Source organism: Suricata suricatta, chromosome 9, assembly GCF_006229205.1.
Source record: "Suricata suricatta isolate VVHF042 chromosome 9, meerkat_22Aug2017_6uvM2_HiC, whole genome shotgun sequence".
In the NCBI taxonomy this organism is placed as follows: domain Eukaryota; kingdom Metazoa; phylum Chordata; class Mammalia; order Carnivora; family Herpestidae; genus Suricata; species Suricata suricatta.
In genome coordinates, this window is record NC_043708.1 from 27,578,409 (window position 1) to 27,601,001 (window position 22,593).

The 22,593-nt window shown below is 40.1% G+C and overlaps 1 protein-coding gene across 3 annotated transcripts in view; it reads right to left on the reverse strand.

The window, feature by feature from the left end:
* PSEN1 (presenilin 1) overlaps positions 1-22,593 on the reverse strand; it is a 71,371-nt gene that overhangs the window by 22,851 nt on the left and 25,927 nt on the right. For all 3 annotated transcript variants that reach the window (XM_029950635.1, XM_029950636.1, XM_029950634.1), the window contains 5 exons: positions 15,762-16,015; positions 12,902-13,043; positions 6,802-6,869; positions 5,528-5,748; positions 647-745 (listed from right to left, as the gene is read on the reverse strand). In XM_029950635.1, coding sequence (XP_029806495.1) covers positions 647-745; positions 5,528-5,748; positions 6,802-6,869; positions 12,902-13,043; positions 15,762-16,015 — 784 coding nt within the window. The remainder of the gene's footprint in view (positions 1-646; positions 746-5,527; positions 5,749-6,801; positions 6,870-12,901; positions 13,044-15,761; positions 16,016-22,593) is intronic.

Sequence of the window (22,593 nt, forward strand, 5' to 3'; positions counted from 1 at the left end):
AAATATTTCTTCCTTTTTTAAATTTATTGATTTGTTTTTGAGAAAGAGAGGGTGAACTGGAGAGGGGCAGAGAGACATAAGGAGTGAGGAGAGAATTTCAAGCAGGCTCTGCACTGTCAGCATGGAGCCTGATGCAGGACTCAAACTCACGAACCATGAGATGATGACCTGAGCTGAAATCAAGAATTGGACACTTAACTGTGCCACACAAGCACCCCTATTTCTTCTAGTTCTATACCTACTGAAAACTGTCTTGAGGGGGCGCCTGGGTGGCTCAGTCGGTTGAGCGTCTGACTTCGGCTCAAGTCATAATCTCGCAGTTCGTGGGTTCGAGCCCCATGTCAGGCTGCTTCAGATTCTGTGTCTCCCTCCCTCTCTGCCTCTCCCTGGCTGGAGCTCTGTCTGGCTCTCTCTCTCAGAAATAAACATTAAAAAAAAATTTTTTTTTTTTAAAGAAAACAGTCTTGAGAACCATGGTCAAGTGGAAGACAATAGTTTGCAAGGAAACAGGGATGTGTAGAAGTTCCCTTAATACTATGCTTTCAAGATGAGAAAGAGTACCATAATAATGACCACAATGACTTGTGTCTGAGTTCCCATAAATTCTAAGCTGATTACTAATTTAACATCATTCCAAAATACTTACAGGAGTAAATAAGAGCTGGAAAGAGAGTTTCATTTCTCTCCTGAGCTGTTTCAACCAGCATACGAAGTGGGCCTTTTGGACACAAAACAGCCACTAAATCTAGAAAGAGAAAAAATAATTTTTTTAATCTGGAAAAACATATGGGCTCAACTTGTAAATGGGTCTACTGGGGAGGAATTAACCAAAGGAAAAGGGGTAATGTCTTATTTACATGGGAAGATGTTGAATGAATATGAAATAAACTATAGGTAAATTGGTTGGGGCGGGGAGGGGGGGGAACAACCTGAACAAAATACACAAAACTACACAGAAGAGCCACGTAAATTTCGTTTTGGTTTTTGCCAGCGAGTGGGGTTAATTTACAGTATATGATTACTGAGTTCTAGGAATAAGTCTTCCCAGTTTGAAGAAAAGAGGCAGAGATAATGACAAGATAGTACTATTCTAGAGTGCTTGTCAATTTCCAATAAGCAAAAACAACGATATGCCTTTCCAAATAAATCAATATTTAAGAGACACAGATGGAAGTTTTAAACTGAGAGGAATTTAGTAGAGGGGATTACTCAGTTCTTGAAAATATGAAGAGAGAGTAAAAAAAAATTCATTCCTTCTCCTTTTTAAAAAATAGCATATGTCCTACTTTGGGATACTTGAAATAAAAGGGCAATAAATTTAAACAAAATAATAAATCTTTGCATGAGAAACTTCCGTATTTCTTTGGTTCTCCTGTCAAAAGCATTTCACGATATTCAGGTCTCAAAATGCATGTGGAGCTGCAAAGTGGCCTATTTTATAAAAACAGCAACTAAGAGAGGAGGCAGTTTGTCTAAACTATTCTTAAATCTACTGCCATCTCTTTCCATCAACTGCAATTTTTCTTAACATTTTCTGTGCCATAAAAATTCAGAATACAGAAGTACAGAAAATTTCAAGTATTTAAAAATATTAAAATGGGGGTAGCTACATTTGTGAAGAAGACTTGACAGCCTGTGTTGACATTACCATCATTCAGATGCATTTAAGTAAAAAAAAATAAAATAAAATACTCACACCTGCGAGTGCCCCATCTCCTTGTATGCTACTACCACTAATATAATAAAGCGCACACATAAAGAAGTCTCAGCTCTCACTGCTTCCACTCTGATTTGTTCTGAATGACAAAAGGGAAATTTGCCATGCTCTGAAATAATGTGATTTTCAACCTGTTTGAAGGGGCTGTGTCCTGTAACTAGCTTGGTTTTATGACATGCTGCCTCTTACCGAATCGCTAATTGATAAGCTCCCTAATTTTTAGAGGAATTAAAGTGAATTAGTTTTATTTAAAAATTTTAGAACCTATGTGACAAATTAAATCTTCAGACCTTGTAAAAAGGGGAGTTGAGAATCACTACACTAAATGGTGGCTACAAAAGTCTCTTACTTTAAAGGAACTCAAAGCTCTGTAGAAATCATTTGTATCATGTATGGTAGAAAGACGGTTATTGGGAGAAATAATGTAACACAGTAGAAAGGATACTAGGCTTGGGATTCAGATTCTAGACCAAATGCTATAAACCTGGGCAAATACTTTACCTCTTTAAACTTCAGGTCTGTTAGCAATAAAACAGGAATTACTGCATTGATTATATATTAAAAAATAACAGCTAACATTTACTGATAGATACTATTCTAAGTGTATTAGATGTATCTTTTCATTTACTCTTCACACACTAATAACACACAGCCATGACAGGAGAGGAGACTGAAGAAGGCTACCTCCAAACTGGCACTTTTTGGTTTTAGACATAAAAAATAGCATCAGACTCATTATTACAATTCATCCCTGATTCTAGTGAGAGAAATACACCATGTTCCATTTAATTAAATTTTAACTTGCTTGAGTATGTCACAGTGGTACTCTGTGAGGCCTGTAGCCTGAGGCTGGTGGGGATGGTGTACAAGACCCCGGAACTGCAAACTTTTACAGGTAAGATGGTCACTATTAACAATATCTGGAATTCTACAGTGGATAAAGTGAGGCCTATACTGTGGCTTCAGTATGTACAGAGACATGTGTAACCTTGATATATATTTTGGTTATCTGTGAAGCCAGAGATTCTCAGTTATTTTCCTCAAAGAAGAAAACCTTGGATAAGTAATTGCTGTTGCCACCACTGGCGGAACCGGATGACTAAACCATTGGCAATGGCCCAGGAGTCTATAAAAATGCAGAGATGAAGCCAATTGTTGGTTAGGATAAGATGACTGACTGAAGTTCAGCTAATTTTGCTGACCTCTCTGCTGATCCCACTCTCTGATTAAGGATGCCTGGAGGAGGGAATGAAAAGAAGGCGCTCTTGAGTAAGCTTTATCACATACAGCTGTGGTGCCGTCCATACGGTGTACAAACTCCCACTCCCGTCCACTTGTTTGCTCCCAAAGGGCTTCCCAGGTAGCCACATGTCTAAGAGAGGGGGGACCTCCTCTATCACCTTGTCAACTAGCAAGGGACTAAGGACAGAGGGGGCCACCTCTCTTGTAGGTACAACACCCCAGAAGGCCCAGAGTCAGCTTTAATCCTGTAGCATTTGTCTTAGCAGGGAGGCCCTGGTAGCAGTCCTGAGCTTGTAAATGCTGCCTCAACGACACACAGATATGGAGCTTTGCAGGTTCAGGGCCTATGAAAAACTCTTGTTTCCAGAAGAGCTCAATATGCACTCTCCAACTGCCACTCTAACTGGATACAGCAGGAGACTGAGGAGGGCAGCTTCTCACACAGAATCCACGGACAACTTCTGATCATCATGGGTGGTCCAGAGATTTCAGGTGTGAGAGGAGGTTGCTAGAGCTTCTACAGTGAAGGATTCTCTGGAGGTAGGGAGAGGGGACGTTAACAGAAGTGATTGATCTATTACAATTCGGAGATTCTTAGAGCCCTTTATTGTAGGGGGCCCCAAGTCAAGATGAGCTAATATGTGAGTAACAGTATTAACAGGCTTAAGTAAAATTTGTAAATGAGGAGAATGTTGCCTCCAGATCCCAAAAAGGCCTAAAAAAATATGGGCTTGTTTTAACTTTGTGGGTATAGGGAGGCTCTGTTGCTATTTCTAGACAGAGTCAGAGATGCAGAAGGCCTCAGTGGGGAGTTATTCCTAGGGGGGGTGGAATTGTAAGCCCTGGGAAAGTGAATGGGGTAATTGCTGAAATGTCAGCGATGCACTGGTCTCCAGGCTGTCAAACGTGATAGCACTAGGAGAACAGAGCCCCATGATCTCCCAGGAGCCAGTCAGGGAACCAGACTCCCGTTATTGCCTAGCAGTCCTGGAAACTGCACGTCTTCCCTACATGTTTTCATGTAAACACCAGATGTGTGCTTAGTCTATGTCTGGAGGCTCTGTGTTTTCCTCCCGTGTTTTCACATTCTTTGATGTTTATACCTGGCGAACATGAAATAAAAGTCTCTGAGCAGTTTGCTGCTGCTGCTGCTGCTGCTGCTGCTGTTTCACTGGCAGAGGCAGCCCTGCACGTCCACTCAACCCAAGTGTCTGAGAACTTTCTCTTCAGTGCACAGCTACACCTCAGCCTACCAAATAATTTTCAGGACAACTGGGGTGGCAAAGTCTTGTACTATGTATAGGCGAATGCCCACACCATTTTGTTGAGCTCCTTTGTGAATATTTGTATGTCTCCAATGAGTATGTCAAATGAATCTGTTCAGAGGATAATATCATCCGTGTGATGTTATATCTGTGTTCCTGGAGAAAGCCGGATGTGGCTAAGATCCAGACATCAAAAATAAAATGCAAGGGTTGGGCAGCTAGGTACAGATAGAGAGTGTGCCCCTTTGAAGGTGAACACAAACTGCAGCTGTTGAAAAAGGCACTGAACAGAAGAACATATTAATAAAATCTCAGCTGCTGACTGGATGGCGGCCAGAACTGGCCAGAACACAGCTATGCAATAATAGATGAGTACTGTGCAAACCATCAAGTACTGTATAACCTAACGTCATCATGAAAAGTAGAAACAATATATGGCTTGTATAGTTCTAGGACTGACTGCTCAAATATGAGAGCAGAACCAAATCAGTTCTATTTCCACAGACTTTTTATCAGTCAAGTGGGAATGGTGAGGATTCCTACTATAGGTCACCTAACATTTTAATAAGCATTTGAATAGCGATAAAAGAGCACTAATTGTAACACAGGTACACACACAGGCCTCTGAAAACGGATCCCTTCTTGGCTTCCACGCAGGGCCACAGCCGCAGGGCACACAACTATACAGCTACTCTTGTTCGTGGCAAGGGCACATTCTGACTGTGCCGAACCCATGTCACACTGGTTGTTAAGGAATTTGAATCTCACCCTGCCCACATAAGTTTTATTTTTAAAAGAATAATTCTACCCAAGTTACCTTATAAGAAGTAGGTAACCTAATTTTGATTTTAAAAACCAACTGAGCATTTATTTTATGTGTGTGAGTCCTATGCTAGTGCTTTTCAACATATGTTCTGAACTCTTACCACTCTGGGAAGCATCGTTCTCATTTTCCAAATGAGGAAACTGAAGCTCAGTGTCTGAGGCACTTTTCTAACATAAAGATGGTCAGTGCTAGAGATGGGATTTAAATCTAAGTCCCACAGCCTTCTCAATGGATCTTTCCGCTAATCCATCACTGTGGTTAAACTGGGCGGGCAATCATAAAGCATTTTTAAAGAACTTAACTTAAAAAAAATGGAGATCTTTATATGAAAAAGATACTATAACCAATTAATTATTTACTGAAGAGCTATGGGATGTAACAGTTATCACTTTCCTAAGTCAAGATAACTGGAAAAGGAAGGGAAACACACCAGTGAGGTACTTCTGTGATGAACAAAATGTCAGTCTTGAGTTTTACCATATACTGAAATCACAGCCAAGATGAGCCATGCTGTCCATTCTGGGAGGTACTTGATAAATACCAAGGCCATGAGGGCACTGATCATAATGAGATATGCCTGCTGGAGTCGCAGTGGCCCTTTCCAGTGGATGGCGATCATTCCCACCACACCAAAATTCCAGATCAGGAGGGCAACAGTAATGTAGTCCATGGCAACATTGTAAGTTTTAAACACTTCCCTGAAAAAAATTAAACAGATATCTAAAAAGATTTATAAACGGTAATTTTCATCAAAGCACTGTTGAGAATTATGGTTCCCCCAAATTAGATATTCGTATCTCACCTTCATTTTTCACCATATCTTGTATTAACTGAGCTGTTAATAGTTTCCTTTAAATTAGCTCACTTTTCTCAAGTTGAGCTTATTTAGTTATTTGTTTATCTGAATAATTTAAACAATTATTTGAAGGGGAGCGCAAGCAGGGGAGGGGCAGAAGGAAGGAGAGGGAGAGAATCTTAAGCAGTCTCCACGCTCAGCACAGAGCCCCTGACATGGGGCTTGATCCCACAAATGTGAGATTGTGACTTGAGCCCAAATCAAGAATCAGACACGGAATCAGCTGAGCCACTCAGATGCCCCAAGTTGAGATTATTTTAAAAGAAAATTCTGTATCATTCATATAAATGGAAAACCAGTATCATAGGTCATAGCTGTAAAAACAAGTACATAAACTTTTTTAAAAGGCCATACACTACTTAAAATGCCACAATGAGAAGAAATCCTAGTTTAAAATTTAACTAAAATAGGGGCACCTGGGTGGATCAGTTGGTTAAGCGCCTGACTCTTGATTTCTGCTCAGGTCATGATTGCACATGATCGCATGATCGTCCTGTGTCCGGCCCCACGCTGATGGCACAGAGACTACTTGGGATTCTCTCTCGCTCTCTCTCTGCCCCTCCCTCCCCTCTTTGATCTCTCTCTCTCTCAAAATAAATAAAAATAAACTTTAGTATTTAACTAAAATAAATTAATTAAAAAATTAAACACGCACAGTAAGTTTTATAGCTAGGACATATGTTATTTTTATAAAATTAAATTTAGTGTAGCCATTAAAAATATATATACATAAATATTTACAATACTAACCAGTCTTATATATACCATGTACAAACTATATGTGAAAACAATTATAATTTAAGAGTGATTCATCAACAAAGTACATGGCTTTAAGTGACAGTTATATAGATCAGAGTTAATTTCTGAAAAACAGACCAAATATTTCACCACTTACCCCAAGTAAATGAATGAGAAAAAGAACAGCAACAACAGAGATGAAATAATAAGCCAGGCATGGATGACCTAGAAAAGAAAACATTTCAATATAATTAACAGATCCTATAACCTTACAAAAAAGCAAATTTTTACTTCAAAAAATATTTCTATATATGTTATACTTTTCAAATGGCAGAACTCAAACTGATTTTGGGATCAGTGCCTACTTATATTAGAACACTCTGGTGCTTAACTACCTCAGAACAGAAAATTCAGCAAGACATATACAGACCTATACAGTAGTAGAAATATGCGAAAAATTTTTAAATTTTTTAAATGTTTATTTTTGAGAGAGACAGAGTGCAAGTGGGGGACAGGCAGAAGAGAGATGGAAACACAGAAACTCAAGAGTCCCCAGGCTCTGAACTGTCAGCACAGAGCCCAACATGGGGCTCAAACTCACAAGGTACAAGATCGTGACTTCAGCCGAAGTCAGATGCTTAACCAACTGAGCCACCCAGGTGCCCCAGAAATATGTAAAATTTAAAAAATAATACAGTCTAAAGTGAATTTTCAATTCATTTGACTTTTGGGGAACCAATGGTCAACATTTAAACTTTAAAGAAGCAATATTTTCAATGGAAAGTTTTTGTGGTATTTCCAGAATAAGTAGAAATAAACTGAATAAAATAAAATTCAATAAAATTGAAAATCAGATATTCCCTTAGGTGACTTATATATGCATACATTAATTTTATTAACAAAAATATGCCTTTTCATACAGCACTATATAAATATTAGTCATTATTCATGTACAGTTTATGAATATGAAAGATATCATAATTTGACTTTTGTAACCTGTTACACAAGATGAACATTTTAAATGGTAATTTCATACAACGAGTTTATTTGGGAAAATACTATATGACCCAGGGAGCCTAGAGATTTTAAGAACAGAATGGAGAAGCACAAAAAACTGTCAAGTAATTTCTAACCAAACTGAAATTATTTTGAAGTGGACACCCACTATACGCTTCAATTTTTCAATGTAGTTTTACTATTTAATGACAGAAGCTACTTAACCAATAACTTTTCCAAACATGATCTCTTACCCAGCGTATTATTTTGTCTTCATTAAAAAAACTCCCACATCCAGTTGTTCCAATAATCAGGCTCTAAGCTATCAAAATCTAGCTGTGATTATAATGTATGTTAATTTTCTTTCTCTTGTGGTTCTTTTGATCACCCAAGCTGACCTGTGATTGTCAATGCCTTTGAAAGAAAAGATTTCTTAAAAATTGTTTTTTTAATGTTTTATTTATTTTTGAGACAGAGAGATTCAGAGCATGAGCGGGGAGGGGCAGAGAGAGAGGGAAGCACAGAATCCGAAGCAGGCTCCAGGCTCTGAGCTAGCTGTCAGCACAGAGCCCGATGCGGGGCTTAAACCCACGAACGTGAGATCATGACCTGAGCCAAAGCCAGATGCTGAACTGACTGAGCCACCCAGGCACCCCGACATGTAAATATTCTAAATTGACTATCTGAATGTAACAAACTTAATTTCTACTGTTCTTTCACAAAAATTTCCCCTAATAATGTATTATAAAAGTTTTCAAACATACTGCAAAGTTTAAAGAATTTCACAGTGAATACCATTCACATTTTGCTATGTTTGCTTTGAGCATTTCTATCCAGCTTGCCATCTATTAGTCCTTTTTATTTTTAATACTTATCAAAGTAAAGTGAAGACACCTATACATTTCCCTCTAAATACTTCAACTTGAGCAAAATATTCTAAAGGGAGCCCTTCCTCTGGTTGGTCTGCAGAAAACCCGGTAAAGCTTATGCAAAATGAAAGCTCCCCACGGGCTCCTTAGCCCATCATCCTTCCAAATATCAGCTTCAGAAATAATCTGTTACAAAACTAAAAAGCATAATGGTTTTATTTTTTTAATTTTGAGCAAGTGAATGTGAGAGAGAGACAGACAGACAGACAGACAGACAGTGTGAGCAGGGGAGAGCCAGAGAGAGAGGGAGATACAGAATCCAAAGACAGGCTCCAGGCTCTGAGCTAACTGTCAGCATAGAGGCTAATGCGTGTTTGAAACCCACCCCGAACCGTGAGATCATGACCTGAGCCGAAGTTGGAAGCTTAACTGACTAAGCCACCCAGGTGCCCCTAAAAAGTATAGAAAATATTATAAAACCGAAGAGCTTTAACAAGTGGGTGATGTACATTGTTACTCTGTATTCCAAGTCCTGAATTAAAAGCAGGAGTAAACACTGAATACTAGAAATTCTCATCTTTCTTGAGAAATGCTCTTTACACCTTGTTTTTTCAGCAAGGGAACATGAGGATGTTATTTTAAGAAAGCATTTACCTGAATACAGAAGCAGCATATACGTATAATATTGAGAAAATAAACACTAAAAGAAGAAAACAATTCCCACCGACCAGTGACAACCAAAGTTGTTGATTAACGTTTTTCTCCAGGTATGTTTTCTGTCCACATGTATAAAGATCTTTTAACAGTATTAGAATCAAGTAATATACAGTTATATACATTGTATTTTTTGAAAAATTTTACGGTTTATTTATTCATTTTGAGAGAGAGAGCAAGTGAGCGAGCAGGACAGGGGCAGAGAGAGAAGGAGGGAGAATTCTAAGCAGGCTCCGCACTGTCAGCATAGAGCCCAATGCAGGGCTCGAGCTCATGAACTGTTGAGATCACGACCAGAGCTGAAATTGAGAATGAGATGCTTAACTGACTGAGCTACCCAGGTGTCCCTTAACCTTTTCTTCTTTATTTAACTTTTTCCTATTCCAGATTTCTTAGGGAATTATGGTTTTTCCATTGTTTTTCAATTATAATTTATACTAGGATAAATACCCTGGCATGCACTTATTTTTTCTGCATGCTTTCTTTCAGATATATCATGAAAGCAAAATTATGGAATCAAAGCCTACAGACTTTTTCTCATTACTGACTACTGACATATATATTGGCTTAGTGACTTCACACACACAAAACCTGTACCAAGTCAATAAGTGAATTGTATCAATTTGTTACCTTAATTATTTGTTTTTACTATTGTGGAAACATATATACACATCTCTCTGTTTCTCTCTAGGCCATCTACATTTCCTTTGTAATTCCTCTGGCTCAGGTTTTTAAAAATTTATTAGGATGTTCCTAATTTTTTTTAAGATTTCATTTTTTTAAAGTAATCGCTATACCCGATGTGGGGCTCAAATTTACAAGCCCAAGATCAAGGGCCACATGCTCTACCACCCAAGCCAGCCAGGCGCCCCTAGGATGTTCCTAATTTTCTTAATAATTTTTAAGTGCCCTTCATATTGTAAAGATATTATCCCTCTCTCTGTATGGTTTTTGGTCACTAATGTTATGATTTTCTGAATTATTAACTGAATTCAAAGCCTCTTCTGATGGTGACTAAATAGCACTTCCCCTTTTTCTAGAACATGAAGTAATAAAACAGACTTTTTTCTCATCTTGCAGAAATCCCTATTCAAATAGATTTCCTGGGCTACAGGCTCTGAAAGAAAAGGGCCTTGCTTCAGTATAGAACAGCAGGTACCTCCTCTAACCCTGAACCAGCGAGGCCAGAAATCACGTGATTTTAATAAGTTATATAGTTTCATCACCTGATATGTAATAATTAACTGTCTTTTCAGTTTCTACCTTTTTTAGTTTGTTTGGTCTTTTAGATTCTTGTGCTTCTCACAGACATTGCACAACCAACCACTGACATAATAAATCCTCAGGGTTTATTTCCAAACAGGTCCTGGCAAGTTTCTAAATTTCTGACTCAAAAGCTCCTTTTATTTTACACTAGGAATCAAAGTAAACAACTTGTTCCTATAGAATTGGCTGTGCCTGCTAAGACTTGAACTTAATGTTAGAAAACAAAACAACACCCATGAACAAATAAATGTGGTAATGTGGCTGAAAATAAACCTTTGTGTACTGTCTAAAATAAGATATAATTGAAAGATGCACGAAACTGACCAAAAATGTATCAAGACAGGTTGGAGGTGCCATGGAGTAAAAGCACATCTACCCTGTCTCTCCTGCCAAATGCAACCATAAAACCTGGAGAATGCATGCAGTAGCTCGGTGAGGACTCAGCAAAAGTGAACAGTCAGGTGGGCTGGGGAATGAGAAGTGAGCTAATCATTTCCCCCGCCAGCACTACCCTCCTCCTTTAGAACTCCATGCAGCTCTGAGTGGGCATGAGCAAGACGGTGAGAGCTCTAGAAGCCCAGTTCTGGAGAAGGAACAGGAAAGAGGTCTCTGAACAAAAAAAGAGAATGCAAAAACCTCAATTTCTGGGGTTTCCTTTCATCATTCTCTCACCCTCAGCTCTCCAGGAACCCTGTGGGGGTGGCAGTGAGGGTTGCGGAGCCTAAACTTCAGAGTGAGGGGAAGCTCCCTCTGTATCTTAAGGAGCTGTAACTCCCAGAGAGTGGGGCACAGAGCACTTGTTTCATTTTTCTGTCTGCCCTCCCACTTCTGGGCCCCGTCATTGGTAAAATAAAGTCATTTCTGGCTGGAGGAATGAACAGGGAGGCCAAAAGAACCAAAAAGTACCAGGGAGATCACAGAAAGGAAGCAGCACAGGAAAGCAAAGTTTTAAAGCTGTTATGAACCTGTTGGTCCATCCTCAAGGTGCACAGGTGTGGTTATGACCCGAAGCAGGATACAGACTTCCCATAAAACTCGAAGAACACAAGTAGCATGTAATCCAGGTAAGAGGCACAAAGTGAGTCCAGCAGAGCAAAACACAGAACTACCAAGTCAACACTTACATGCAGACCAAGTCATTGTCATGAGGATATGTGAATGGTGAGGAGAACGCTTTGCAGCATGGGTTTACATCACTTGCTCTTTGGCTTTCTGAGAACTGATGACACTTTTGCCATCATCATACACAACTCTGTCTTCAATCTTTTCCACTTGCTAATGTCAGAGTGCAGATGGTCATCACTTTGGCTAACACTTCCGCCCACTCAAACATTCAGCAAGCAAGGTTACATTCTATGTAATTTTAAAGTTCGTGAACACTGGAAAGGTATTTGATCTTACTAAAAATTACCCAAATGCAAATTAAGGTATTTTGTTTCACCTATAAAAATTAGTACAGAATTTTAAAAATTCAGTGCTAGTCAATGTAGGGTAAGACATTCTCATTCTCTAAGTACAAACTGATACTATCGTTTTGAAAAAGGAATTCTGCACACCATAATAGTTAAAAATATGTAGGTAATTTGTCCCCGAAATTTTGTGTCGAGGATTTTACCCTCAGGAAATAATCTGAAAAACTGAAAAAAGCTCCATAAAGACATTCATTGTTCAGTAAAAAACTGGAAATGACTTAAATGTCCAACATCAGGGAGATGAGGGGAAGTAAGTTACAATACACTCATTGAGTCAAATGCTATGTAGCCTTTAGACATATTTTCTGAGAATTTATAATATGGAAAAATGCTTATCCCAAAGTAAAAGTTAAGAAAGGACACATACTGATGATACATTTTATTTTAACCATGTTAAAGAATATACAGAAACAAACAGAAGGAAATAGAGTAAGCTTCAATATTCGGAAAGTTATCATTTATTTCCTTTATTTGAGAAAGACCCTAAAGGTTCATGACTTGTAATAATTTGTGATTTTTCTGAGACATGCATCTGAAATATGTGCCAGATGGCTAAAATCCAAGAGCGAATCCTTCAGCTAGAGAGCAGGTAAGCCAAGGGCATTGTGTCTTTCCTGCACAATTTCCCCTGCCCTCATTTCCCAAGGAAAGAACCAGTGCTCCTGCAGGAGAGACAGTAAGGGAATGGATGGCTCTCAGTATAGCAGTGGGAATACCACCGGTCACCAGTCACCAACGAGCTTATTAACACCACTGAATCTGAAAATTTAAAGTTAAAAATTTTAAGTTAAACTAAAAAAAAAAAAAAAACAAGCCCTCAAAATCAAATCAGTTCTACAATATAGGGCCTTTTTCTCTACTGGACCAAGTAAGGTATAGGACGGGAAAACCTGACACAAAAGAGCGTGGTGGAAAGCAAAGATCCATGTCTCATGCTCACCTTATAGCACCTGTATTTATACAGAACCACCAGGAGAATAGTCATGACAACAATGACGCTGATCATGATAGCAGCATTCAGAATGGAGTTCAGAGCTCTCTGCCCCACGGTCTCGGTGTCTTCTGTGAATGGGGTATAGATTCTGTAATAAAACAAAACACAAAAGCCCCAGGTCAAACCACATACCCTCTCCTCACCTTGTTGCCTTGATTCAACTGGTATCTTTAAGTGATTTTTCTTCCATCTCAGCAATCTAGCCAAGAATTTTAGCTAGGAAAATTGCTATACTTTAAAATAAGGGCTGGGCACCTGGGTGGCTCAGTCGGTAAAGCCTCCGACTTCGGCTCAGGTCAGATCTCACATTTGTGGGTTCGAGTCCCGCATCAGGCTCTGTGCTGACAGCTAGCTCAGAGCCTGGAGCCTGCTTCCGGTTCTGTGTCTCCTTCTCTCTCTGCCCCTCCCCCTCTCATGCTCTATCTCTCTCTGTATCAAAAGTAAATAAAAACATTAAAAAATTAAAAATAAATAAATAAATAAAAATAAAATAAAATAACGGCTTTAGGGGCACCTGGGTGGCTCAATCGGTTAAGCTTCTGACTCTTGGTTTCAACTCCCGTCACGATTTCATGGTTCATGTGATCGAACCCCACACTGGACCCTGCGCTGATAGTGCAGGGCTTGCCAGGGATTCTCTCTCTCTCTCTCTCTCTCTCTCTCTCTCTCTCTCCCCCTCCCTGACTCTTGCTGTCATTCTCTCAAAATAAATAACTTTGGTAAACAAAGAAATAAAATAAGATAAAATAAAATAAAAATAGATATCCAAAACATGGAGAGGACTTCTGTGAACCAGACACTGGCTCCATCTAGTGGATGCTTTATATTGAAACAATTACTCATCAAGTGTTTTCTCCACAGCTTGTTAGCGATTTGTTAAAGAACTGGGTTCTGCCATACACCTACGATACAAACCGCTGTCAGAGGAAGATGGCTTACAGAGTGGCTTACGATCTTTATCACCTGTAGGGGGACTGGAACTGGAACTGTTCTGACATAACATCATATATCCATCTTTCCCTTAGTTTCTCATTCACATTAACATGCTTTTATTCCAGGTGCTCAGGTTCCCAGCTGAAAGACTTTATTTCCGACTCTCTTACAGTCAGCTGTGACCATGAGGCTAACTATGGCCAATCAGTTGTAAGCGGATATGTGGTGTCAAGCTTCTAAGAAAGGCATTAATTCTGCTGAGAGAGCAGTTTTATGTCCTCTTCTCCCCGACTCCTTCCTGCTTCCTGTTGTCTGATTTAAAGCCTAGGGCTCCAGTACCAAGAAGGAACCCTGAATAACCTAAAGGATAGAAGCTAAAGGAAAAGTAAAGAAGCTTCAGTCCTTGAAAAATGTGAAGCCATTATACCCATCTGACTACCCGATACCATTCTCTGGGAGACAGCTAAAATATGTATACTGCTTAAACCATCAACCCTGGGATCAAGATGAGCCGATATGAAAAGTCAGGATGCTCAACTGACTGAGCCACCCAGGCACCCCTAGAGAGTACATATTTTAAATTTTGTCACATGGTCTCTGTTCCCTGCCACTGTAGTATGAAGGCAGTATGAAGATAGCCATAGACAATATATAAATGAATGAACATGGTTGTGTTCCAGTAAAAGTTTATTTACAAAAACAGGTGGCAGGCAGATCTGCCCTGAGGACTATGGCTTATTAACCCTTGTACTGTAACACAGAGCCCAAACTAACTCTACCTTAAATAGATAATATTACCCAGTCTCTGACTACTGTCTCCAACCCCTGCTCTTTACTCATTATCTTAGCCTTTCTTAAGAAAGATTAAAAGCTTGGCTTTCAGAACACCACACAGTTTGCTAATTTCAAATTCTAAAATACAACTAAAACTTTGAGCCCAATGGGAGTCCCTGAGACAGAACTAGGTGAATCTGAATCAAAGCATTTTTCTTAAAGGCAAGGGGCTCATACTAACAGCACCAGAGAATCAAACACAACAGTCCCTCAAGAGCCTAGAGAATGCCAGCTTGCATTAATTCTTCTTTTGCTGAGCATTTATTGCATAACTAGCCCTGGAAACTAGTTTCTCTCATAACCCTTACGATATAGAAGGAATCCAAGCTTTAAATACTGTAAATAAATCACTGATTTGCATCTCGTGACAGGTGAAAAGGAACAGGTTGCTATGAGAAAGAACCTCAGGAGGGACCTAATTCTGTTTTGAGGATCAGGGCAATTATCTTTGAGCACTTAAACATTTAAGCAAAGATGAAAAAGATGGCAGGAATTAATCCATCTAAGTTAGAAAAGGAGGAGCACCTCGGTGGCTCCGTCGAGTGAGCATCCGACTCAGGTCATGATGATCTTGCGGTTCATAGGATCGAGCACAGAGCCTGCTTAAGATTCTCTCTCCCCCTCTCTGTCCCTCCCCCAATCACACATATATATGTGTGCATGCTCTTTCTCAAATAAATAAATAGACATTTTTTTAAAAGTAAGAAAAGTAAAGAACCTTCCAGCAGAACAATGGGACCAATGACCCTGAGGTGGAAAAGATCAATATTCAATTCTTTACCTGCTCAAACCCAAATAAATTCAGCCCTCCCCAGTAACACCATCCATGAAATAAAATTCTGTAGCTCTCATTTTCTCTACTTAAAGCATCAAGTAATCAATCACCCCTCAATATCTCAACTGCTTCTGGCTGTCAGAGAGAATGAACTCTCTAGCCTTTGTGTCCGTTCAGAGCAGAGGCTGCCAAAGTGATAATGACACAGTATGAAGCAAAGCCATACTAGCCTTGAGAAAAATAAAACAGAACACTCATACATACAGCTGTCCATCCTTCCGGGTATAGAAGCTCACTGATTTGATGGTAGCCACGACCACCACCATACAGAGAGTCACGGGGACAAAGAGCATGATCACATGTTTGGCGCCATATTTCAATGTCAGCTCCTCATCTTCTTCTTCATCTTGTTCCACCACCTGCCGTGAGTTACCCTGGGGTCGTCCATTAGATAAGGGCTCAGGGTTGCCACGTCTCCGCCTTTCACTGCCATGCTCAAGCCGATCTCTGCTGTCATTCTAAAAGCACAAGAGAAACTATTTTCAGTAAGACGGACTCTATAGAATCAAGTATTCTTTACTAAAAACAGAAAACATAACAATTAGACCTGAGATTAAGAAGAGGCCCATCATTACTTGAGTTCTGAAAGCTCGAGGCAAAAAAAGAATCAATTCACAAGAAGTGTGCAGTTGAAGTCTAGATTTCATTTGCCACTGAACAGTGAAGGAACCCGGGTCCTCCCTCTCACCTGGCTCTTGGTTTACCTCATTCTCACCTTCCATTCTCAACCTAAAGCAACTGTACTCATCCTCTGAGGTTCGGCTTAAAAACAGACATCTGCATGAAACCTTCGTTAGTTGCTCCTGCTACAAGCATAGTAATCTCACTTTTCAAAATCATGAAGTGCTTTAAACCTGAGGTTTCTTTCATATCAGTTATACAAGGAAGTATCTCACCTTCTGAATTGTTTTTAAGTAAGCTCTACACCCAACATGGGGCTTGAACTCATGACTCTGAGATCAAGAGTCGCATGCTCCACTGACTGAGCCAGGCAGGCACTCTTCACCTTCATTATAAATAAGATCTAAAATCCCTGTACTGGGGGCGCCTCGGTGGCTCAGTCAGTTGAGCATCCGACCTACTTTGACTCAAGTCATGATCTCATGTCTATGGGTTCCAGCCTGGCATCAAGCTCTGTGCTGACAGATCAGAGCCTGGAGCCTGTTTCGATTCTGTTTCCCTCTCTCTCTGCCCCTCCCCTGCTCATTTTGTCTTAAAAATTAAAACATTAAAAAAAAAGTTTAAAAATAAATAAAATTCTTGCAGTGATATACGAGGGATCTCCCTATTATTTCTTACAATTGCATGTAAATCTACAATTCTCTCAAAGAATTTACTTAGGGGCACCTGGGTGGCTCCGTCAGCTGGGTGTCTGTCATGATCTCACAGTTTATGAGTTACAGCCCTGCATCAGGTTCTGTGCTGACAGCTCAGAGCCTGGAGGCTGCTTCAGATTCTGTCTCCCTCTCTCTGCCTCTTCCCCGCTTGCGCTTTGTCTCTCTCTCTCAAAATAAACATTTAAAAAAGTGTATAAAAATTATTTAAATGATTTAAAAAATCTTTAAAGAGAGCTAAAATTAGGCCTTAAACAATTCTGATGCCCCTCTGACCAGAGGCATCCTCACCTTGCCCTGTATTAGAGGGAACAATAAATATCTGATGAGCGACAAAATGGAACTGGAACCTTCTTTAGATGCTACTTTCCTCAGTCTCCTAATCCAAACACCACTTTCATCCTTATCCTGGGTTTACCCTTTCTTACTCTTCAAGTTCAACTTCCTTTTTGTTAACATTGTTTATATATTTATTTTATTTTTTAAAAATGTTTATTTTTGAGAGAGAGAGAGACAAAGCATGAGTGGGGGGTGGGGCTGGGAGGCACACAGAGAGGGAGACACAGAATCTTAAACAGGCTCCAGGTTCTGAGCTTTCAGCAGAGTCCAACACAGGCCTTTAACTCATGAACCATAAGATCATGACCTGAGCCAAAGTTGGATGCTTTAACCAACTGAGCCACCTAGGCGCCCCTTTTTTTAATGTAAATTCAAGTTAGGTAATGCACAGTGTAGTACTGGTTTCCAGAGTAGAAACAAGTGATTCATCATATATATATATGTGTGTGTGTGTGTGTGTGTGTGTGTGTGTATATATATATATATATACACATATATATATATATCACCCAGAGCTCATCCCAACAAGCACCCTCCTTAATTCTCATCACCTAGTTAGCCCATCCCCCCCAGATCTCCCATCTAATAACCTGTTTGTTGTCTGTATTTAAGAGTCTAATATGGTTTGCCTCCCTCTCTGTTTTTATCATATTTTTCCTTTCCTTCCCATATGTTCATCTGTTTTGTTTCTTAAATTCCACAGATTTGTCTTCTCTGTCTTACTTCGCTTATCACTGTTCATATCTAAAACTCAGTTTTTGGAGAGTGAATCCCAAGGGTATTAACAATAATAAAAATAACAGATAACAGGAGAAAAAGAACAGTACTTCTCCAACCAGATGAGTCTAGAATAGGAGATGAAAGCAGACTGACAGTCACTGTTGCTGATAAAAATGTAATCCGCTTGGTTAAGTACTCACATCATGACTTCACGACTCATGGGTTCAAGCCCCACATCAGGCTCTGTGGTGGTAGTTTGGAGCCTGCCTGGGATTCTCCCTCTCTCTCTCTCTCTCTCTCTCTCTCTCTCTCTCTCTCTCTCTGCCCTTCCCCCACTCACACTGTGTCTCTCTCAAAATAAATAAATAAACTTAAAATAAAAAAACCACAACAGGTTCTTTAGAAGCACCTGGGTGGCTCAGTCTGTTGAGCGACCAACTCTTGATTTTGGCTCAGGTCATGATCTTACAGTCATGGGACTGAGCTCACAGTTGTGGGATTGAGCCCCATGTGTGGAGCCTGCTTAAGATTCTCCCTCTCCCTCTTTCTCTGCCCCTTCCCTGCCTACACACATACACATATATTCTCTCTCTCTCAAAATAAACTGGGAAAAAAAAAAAACAGGTTCTCTTAGGAAGATCATGTGAGAACATGCCACTTTTACCTTGTTTTTGACTAAGTATTACTGTTATTCATTATTACATTAATACATTACATTATAGTCTTAATAACAGCTTACTTAGCACTCATTACTACAATGTGCTGGAGATTGTGGTAAGTGCTCTACATTAAATTCTCACAGCCACTCGTAAATTCCACCTCATACACAGGGAAAGGGCCATAGCTGGGAAGCATTACAGACAGGGTTTGAACCCAGGTATGCCCACCTATAGGAATCACACTCTTTTTTATTTAATTTTCATTTTTTTAGAGAGAGAGAGAGACAGACAGAGTGTGGGTGGGGAGGGGCAGAGAGACAGAGACACAGAATCTGAGGCAGGCTCCAGGCTGAGTCATCAGCAGAGCCCAACATGGGACTTGAACCCATGAGCCATGAGATCATGACCTGAGCCGAAATCAGATGCCCAACCAACTGAGCCACCCAGGACCCACCCCGCCTCCCGAAATCAAGCTCTTCACCACCTTTCAATGTGCTGTTCACAAGACAACATGGGAGCTCTGCAGACTCAGTGTGGGCTGAGTTCTCTTTTACCTTATTTGGGTATATTCATCCCATAATTAATTATCAAAATTCTATATTCCAGGTACCATGCTGTGGCAATAATGAAGTTAAAAAGATCTAGATGCTGTCCTTAAAAAGATCATAAAGTTAGCTTTAATACAGGATAACTATTACAACAGACATGAATAAAGGGCTGGAGGACTTATTATTCTGTGTAGTCAAGAAAAACAAGGTAAAGATATGACTCCTGAGCAGAAGAGTAAGTGGAAAGTGAATGGGCTTCAAGCAGACGTGACTGTGGCACAGAATTGTGAAACTGAAGAGCGAGGCTTACACAGAAAACCAGTGAGTGTGCCTGAGCTGGCTGGGAACAGTCTGTCAGGGCTGGTGGCAGGAAACGGTTAGGGACAGGTTGTAAAGAACCTTATTTGCCATGCCCAAGGACTTTAGACTTTGTCCTGTAGGCAATAAAAAGTTATAAAAATTGTTGGGGCCCCTAGGTGACTCAGTCGGTTGAGTGTCCAATTTTGGCTCAGGTCATGATCTCACGGTTTGTGGGTTTGAGCCCCATGTAGGGCTCTGCGCTCACAGCTCTGAACGTGGAGACTGCTTTTGATTCTATGTCTCCCCCTCTCTCTCTCTGCCCTTCCCCAGCTCATACTCTCTCTGTCTCTCCCCCTCTCTCAAAAATAAACTTTAAAAAAATTAAAAAGTCATAAAAATTGTTAAGGTTGAGGAAGTGATGCATTAGATTATGTTTCATTTTGGAGAAAACTGATTGAGTGGTGATGAAAAATAGGAGATGTATAAGAAAGGTATTTCAGAAGCAGAACTGACTGGCCTGTGTGGCAAGTTCCATGTGGATGGTGAGGAAGGAGTCAAGGATGATTCTGGAGGTTTCCAGCTAAGGGAATGGGAAGGTGGTAATGGCACTAACAGAGCAGTGACCACAAGAAGACGGGCAGGATGGAGAAAAGATAGGTCAATGTGAGGTACCTGCAACCAGGCAGCAAAGTCCAAGGGTAGTTAAGACTTCCAAGCTCAAGGGCGCCTAAGTGGCTTAGTCAATTGAGTGTCCGATTCCTGATTTCGGCTCAGGTTCAAGAGTTGGAGCCCCGGATCAGGGTCTGCACTGGCAGTGCAGAGCTTGCTTGGGAATCTCTCTCTCCTCTCTTCTGCTACCCTGATCACTCGCTCACTCGTGGTCTCAATAAATAAACTTAAAAAAATAAATAAATAAAACAACTCCAAGCTCAGGAGTTGGGAGAAGTCATTAGTGTCTATAGTTATGGAAGTGGATGAAATCTCAGGGAGGGAGTATAGATGGAAAGCAGGAACGGCATGGACTTGCTGGTCATTAAGTAATGCAACAACTGTGTGGGGGGAAAAAACAGAGAAGGATGATGACCAAGAGGTGAATAACACCTGAATTTCAGCAGCAGGTGATAGATTAAGAGAAAAATGGGGTGGGGGCACTGGGTGGCTCAGCCAGTTAAGTGTTTGACTCTTGATTTCAATTCAGGCCATGACTGCATGGTTGGTGAGTTTTCAAGTCCCACATCAGACTCTGTGCTGGCAGTGCAGAGCCTGCTTGGGATTCTCTATTTCTCTCTGCCCTTCCTCTGTTCATGCACATTCTCACTCTCTCAAAATAAATAAATATTAAAGAAAAAAAGAATGATATGTGTATAAAGAAAAAAAAAAAAAAAGAACAGACCAGAGGAACCCAGGAACCCAGAAATCTCAAGAACCAGTACATCACAGAAGCCAAAAGAGAACATTCATTTCAGAGATGTCATCAATAGGCTGTATGAGAACTGAAAAACCACTGAATTTAGCAGCAGGAAATTGGCCAATATTTTTACAAAAGTAATACAGTTAAGAGGGAAGTCAGTTCATAAATCATAATAAATTGGAGAATGAATGGAAACAGAAATTAAAGGCAATCATTCTTTGAAACAAAAAAGCTTTAAACAGCTGTGACAACAGAAGGGAGTCACATTTGAAAACATTTTAGGGATAAGAGGTTTGAGTGTACTCATCAGATCACAGCACAGAATTAGGACCAGAAGAGATTGATGACATAAGCCTGGGAGATGGTAACTTTTGAAATAGGGCAGGGGGTAAATGGAGGGGAACAGGAGAGAGGAGTTGGCCTTACAAAGGAACTGGTGCCCTCTACAGCAGCCGCCAGGTCAGGAAGTAACTCTCTGACCCCACAGAGAAAGTATTTGTGAAGACTCTCAAACCCTTTGAGGAATGGAAAGGAAACTATTCCAAAGCACAAAAAATAACATACACCACTGAACAAGGAAGATAATTTTTGCTGAACACACGTCACTGGAGTGGCCAAAGTCCAGTAGGAAGGAAATGAAGGCTCTGGAGGACAAGGACAGTGTGACAGGCAGCTGAGGAGCAAAAAGTTAAGGGAATTCATATTTCTATTTTCTCTAAAGGAGGTGACTAAGCCATATGCTAATATTATGTTTTTGATTACTGTTTAACAATACAATTATACCCAACTTAATGGGTCGATTAATGTGCAATATAAAATAAAATATAAATAAGGGCGCCTGGGTGGCTCAGTCTGCTGAGCATCCAACTTTGGCTCAGGTCATGATCTCGAGGTTCATGAGCGGGAGCCTCGTATCGGGCTTGTTGCTGTCAGCACAGAGCCCTCTCTGCTTCAGATCCTCTGTCCTGCTCTCTCTCTGCTCATACTTTCTCTCTCTCAAAAATAAATAAAACATTAAAAAAACCCCACTAAAATACAAATAATAATAGCTCTCTTTAGTATTTTATCATTTACAAAGCATGCCCACGTCTTCTCATTTATTGTCTTCCTATGTCGAAAACAGTTTTGGTAGATCAACACTAAAACAATTTGTCCGAAATCTCAAGTCCAACAGCAGAGGCAGGAATCAAATTCAAGTCTCTTGCTTTTGAAATCCGTGTTCTTTCTAGGGCACCACAGCTGTCCTATTAGGCTACATGAACAGTGTAACTGGGTAAGTCCAGCATGAAAGAGGCGATCATAATATGTTCTTTCACAGTACTCAACCAGATGTTCCGGTTTATAATGAACATTATTAGCCAGCCCTCCCCTGCCCTCCCCTTGAGGCTGATATGGGGTGCTAGAGCGCTGTTTAATGCACCCTTCCTCTTTATAGTACTTCAGATACTATTTTTAAAACTGGCTATAGGCTTAAAATTTTTTAAACAAAATTTATTAAGTAAAACTTTCACATGGTTCCAAAGTCATAGCGTATTAAGAAGAAATCTCCCAATAATTCTCTACTTAGTTGTCTCATCCTCCAGGTTACCAAACACCGTTCTCTGCAAATCCTTTCAAAGTTTCTTTATGTATATACAAGCAAATACAGATATATATTCTCATTCTGCCTTTTCACAGAAATGGTAGCACAATAAATGCACTCTCCTGCATTTTGATTTCTTTGCT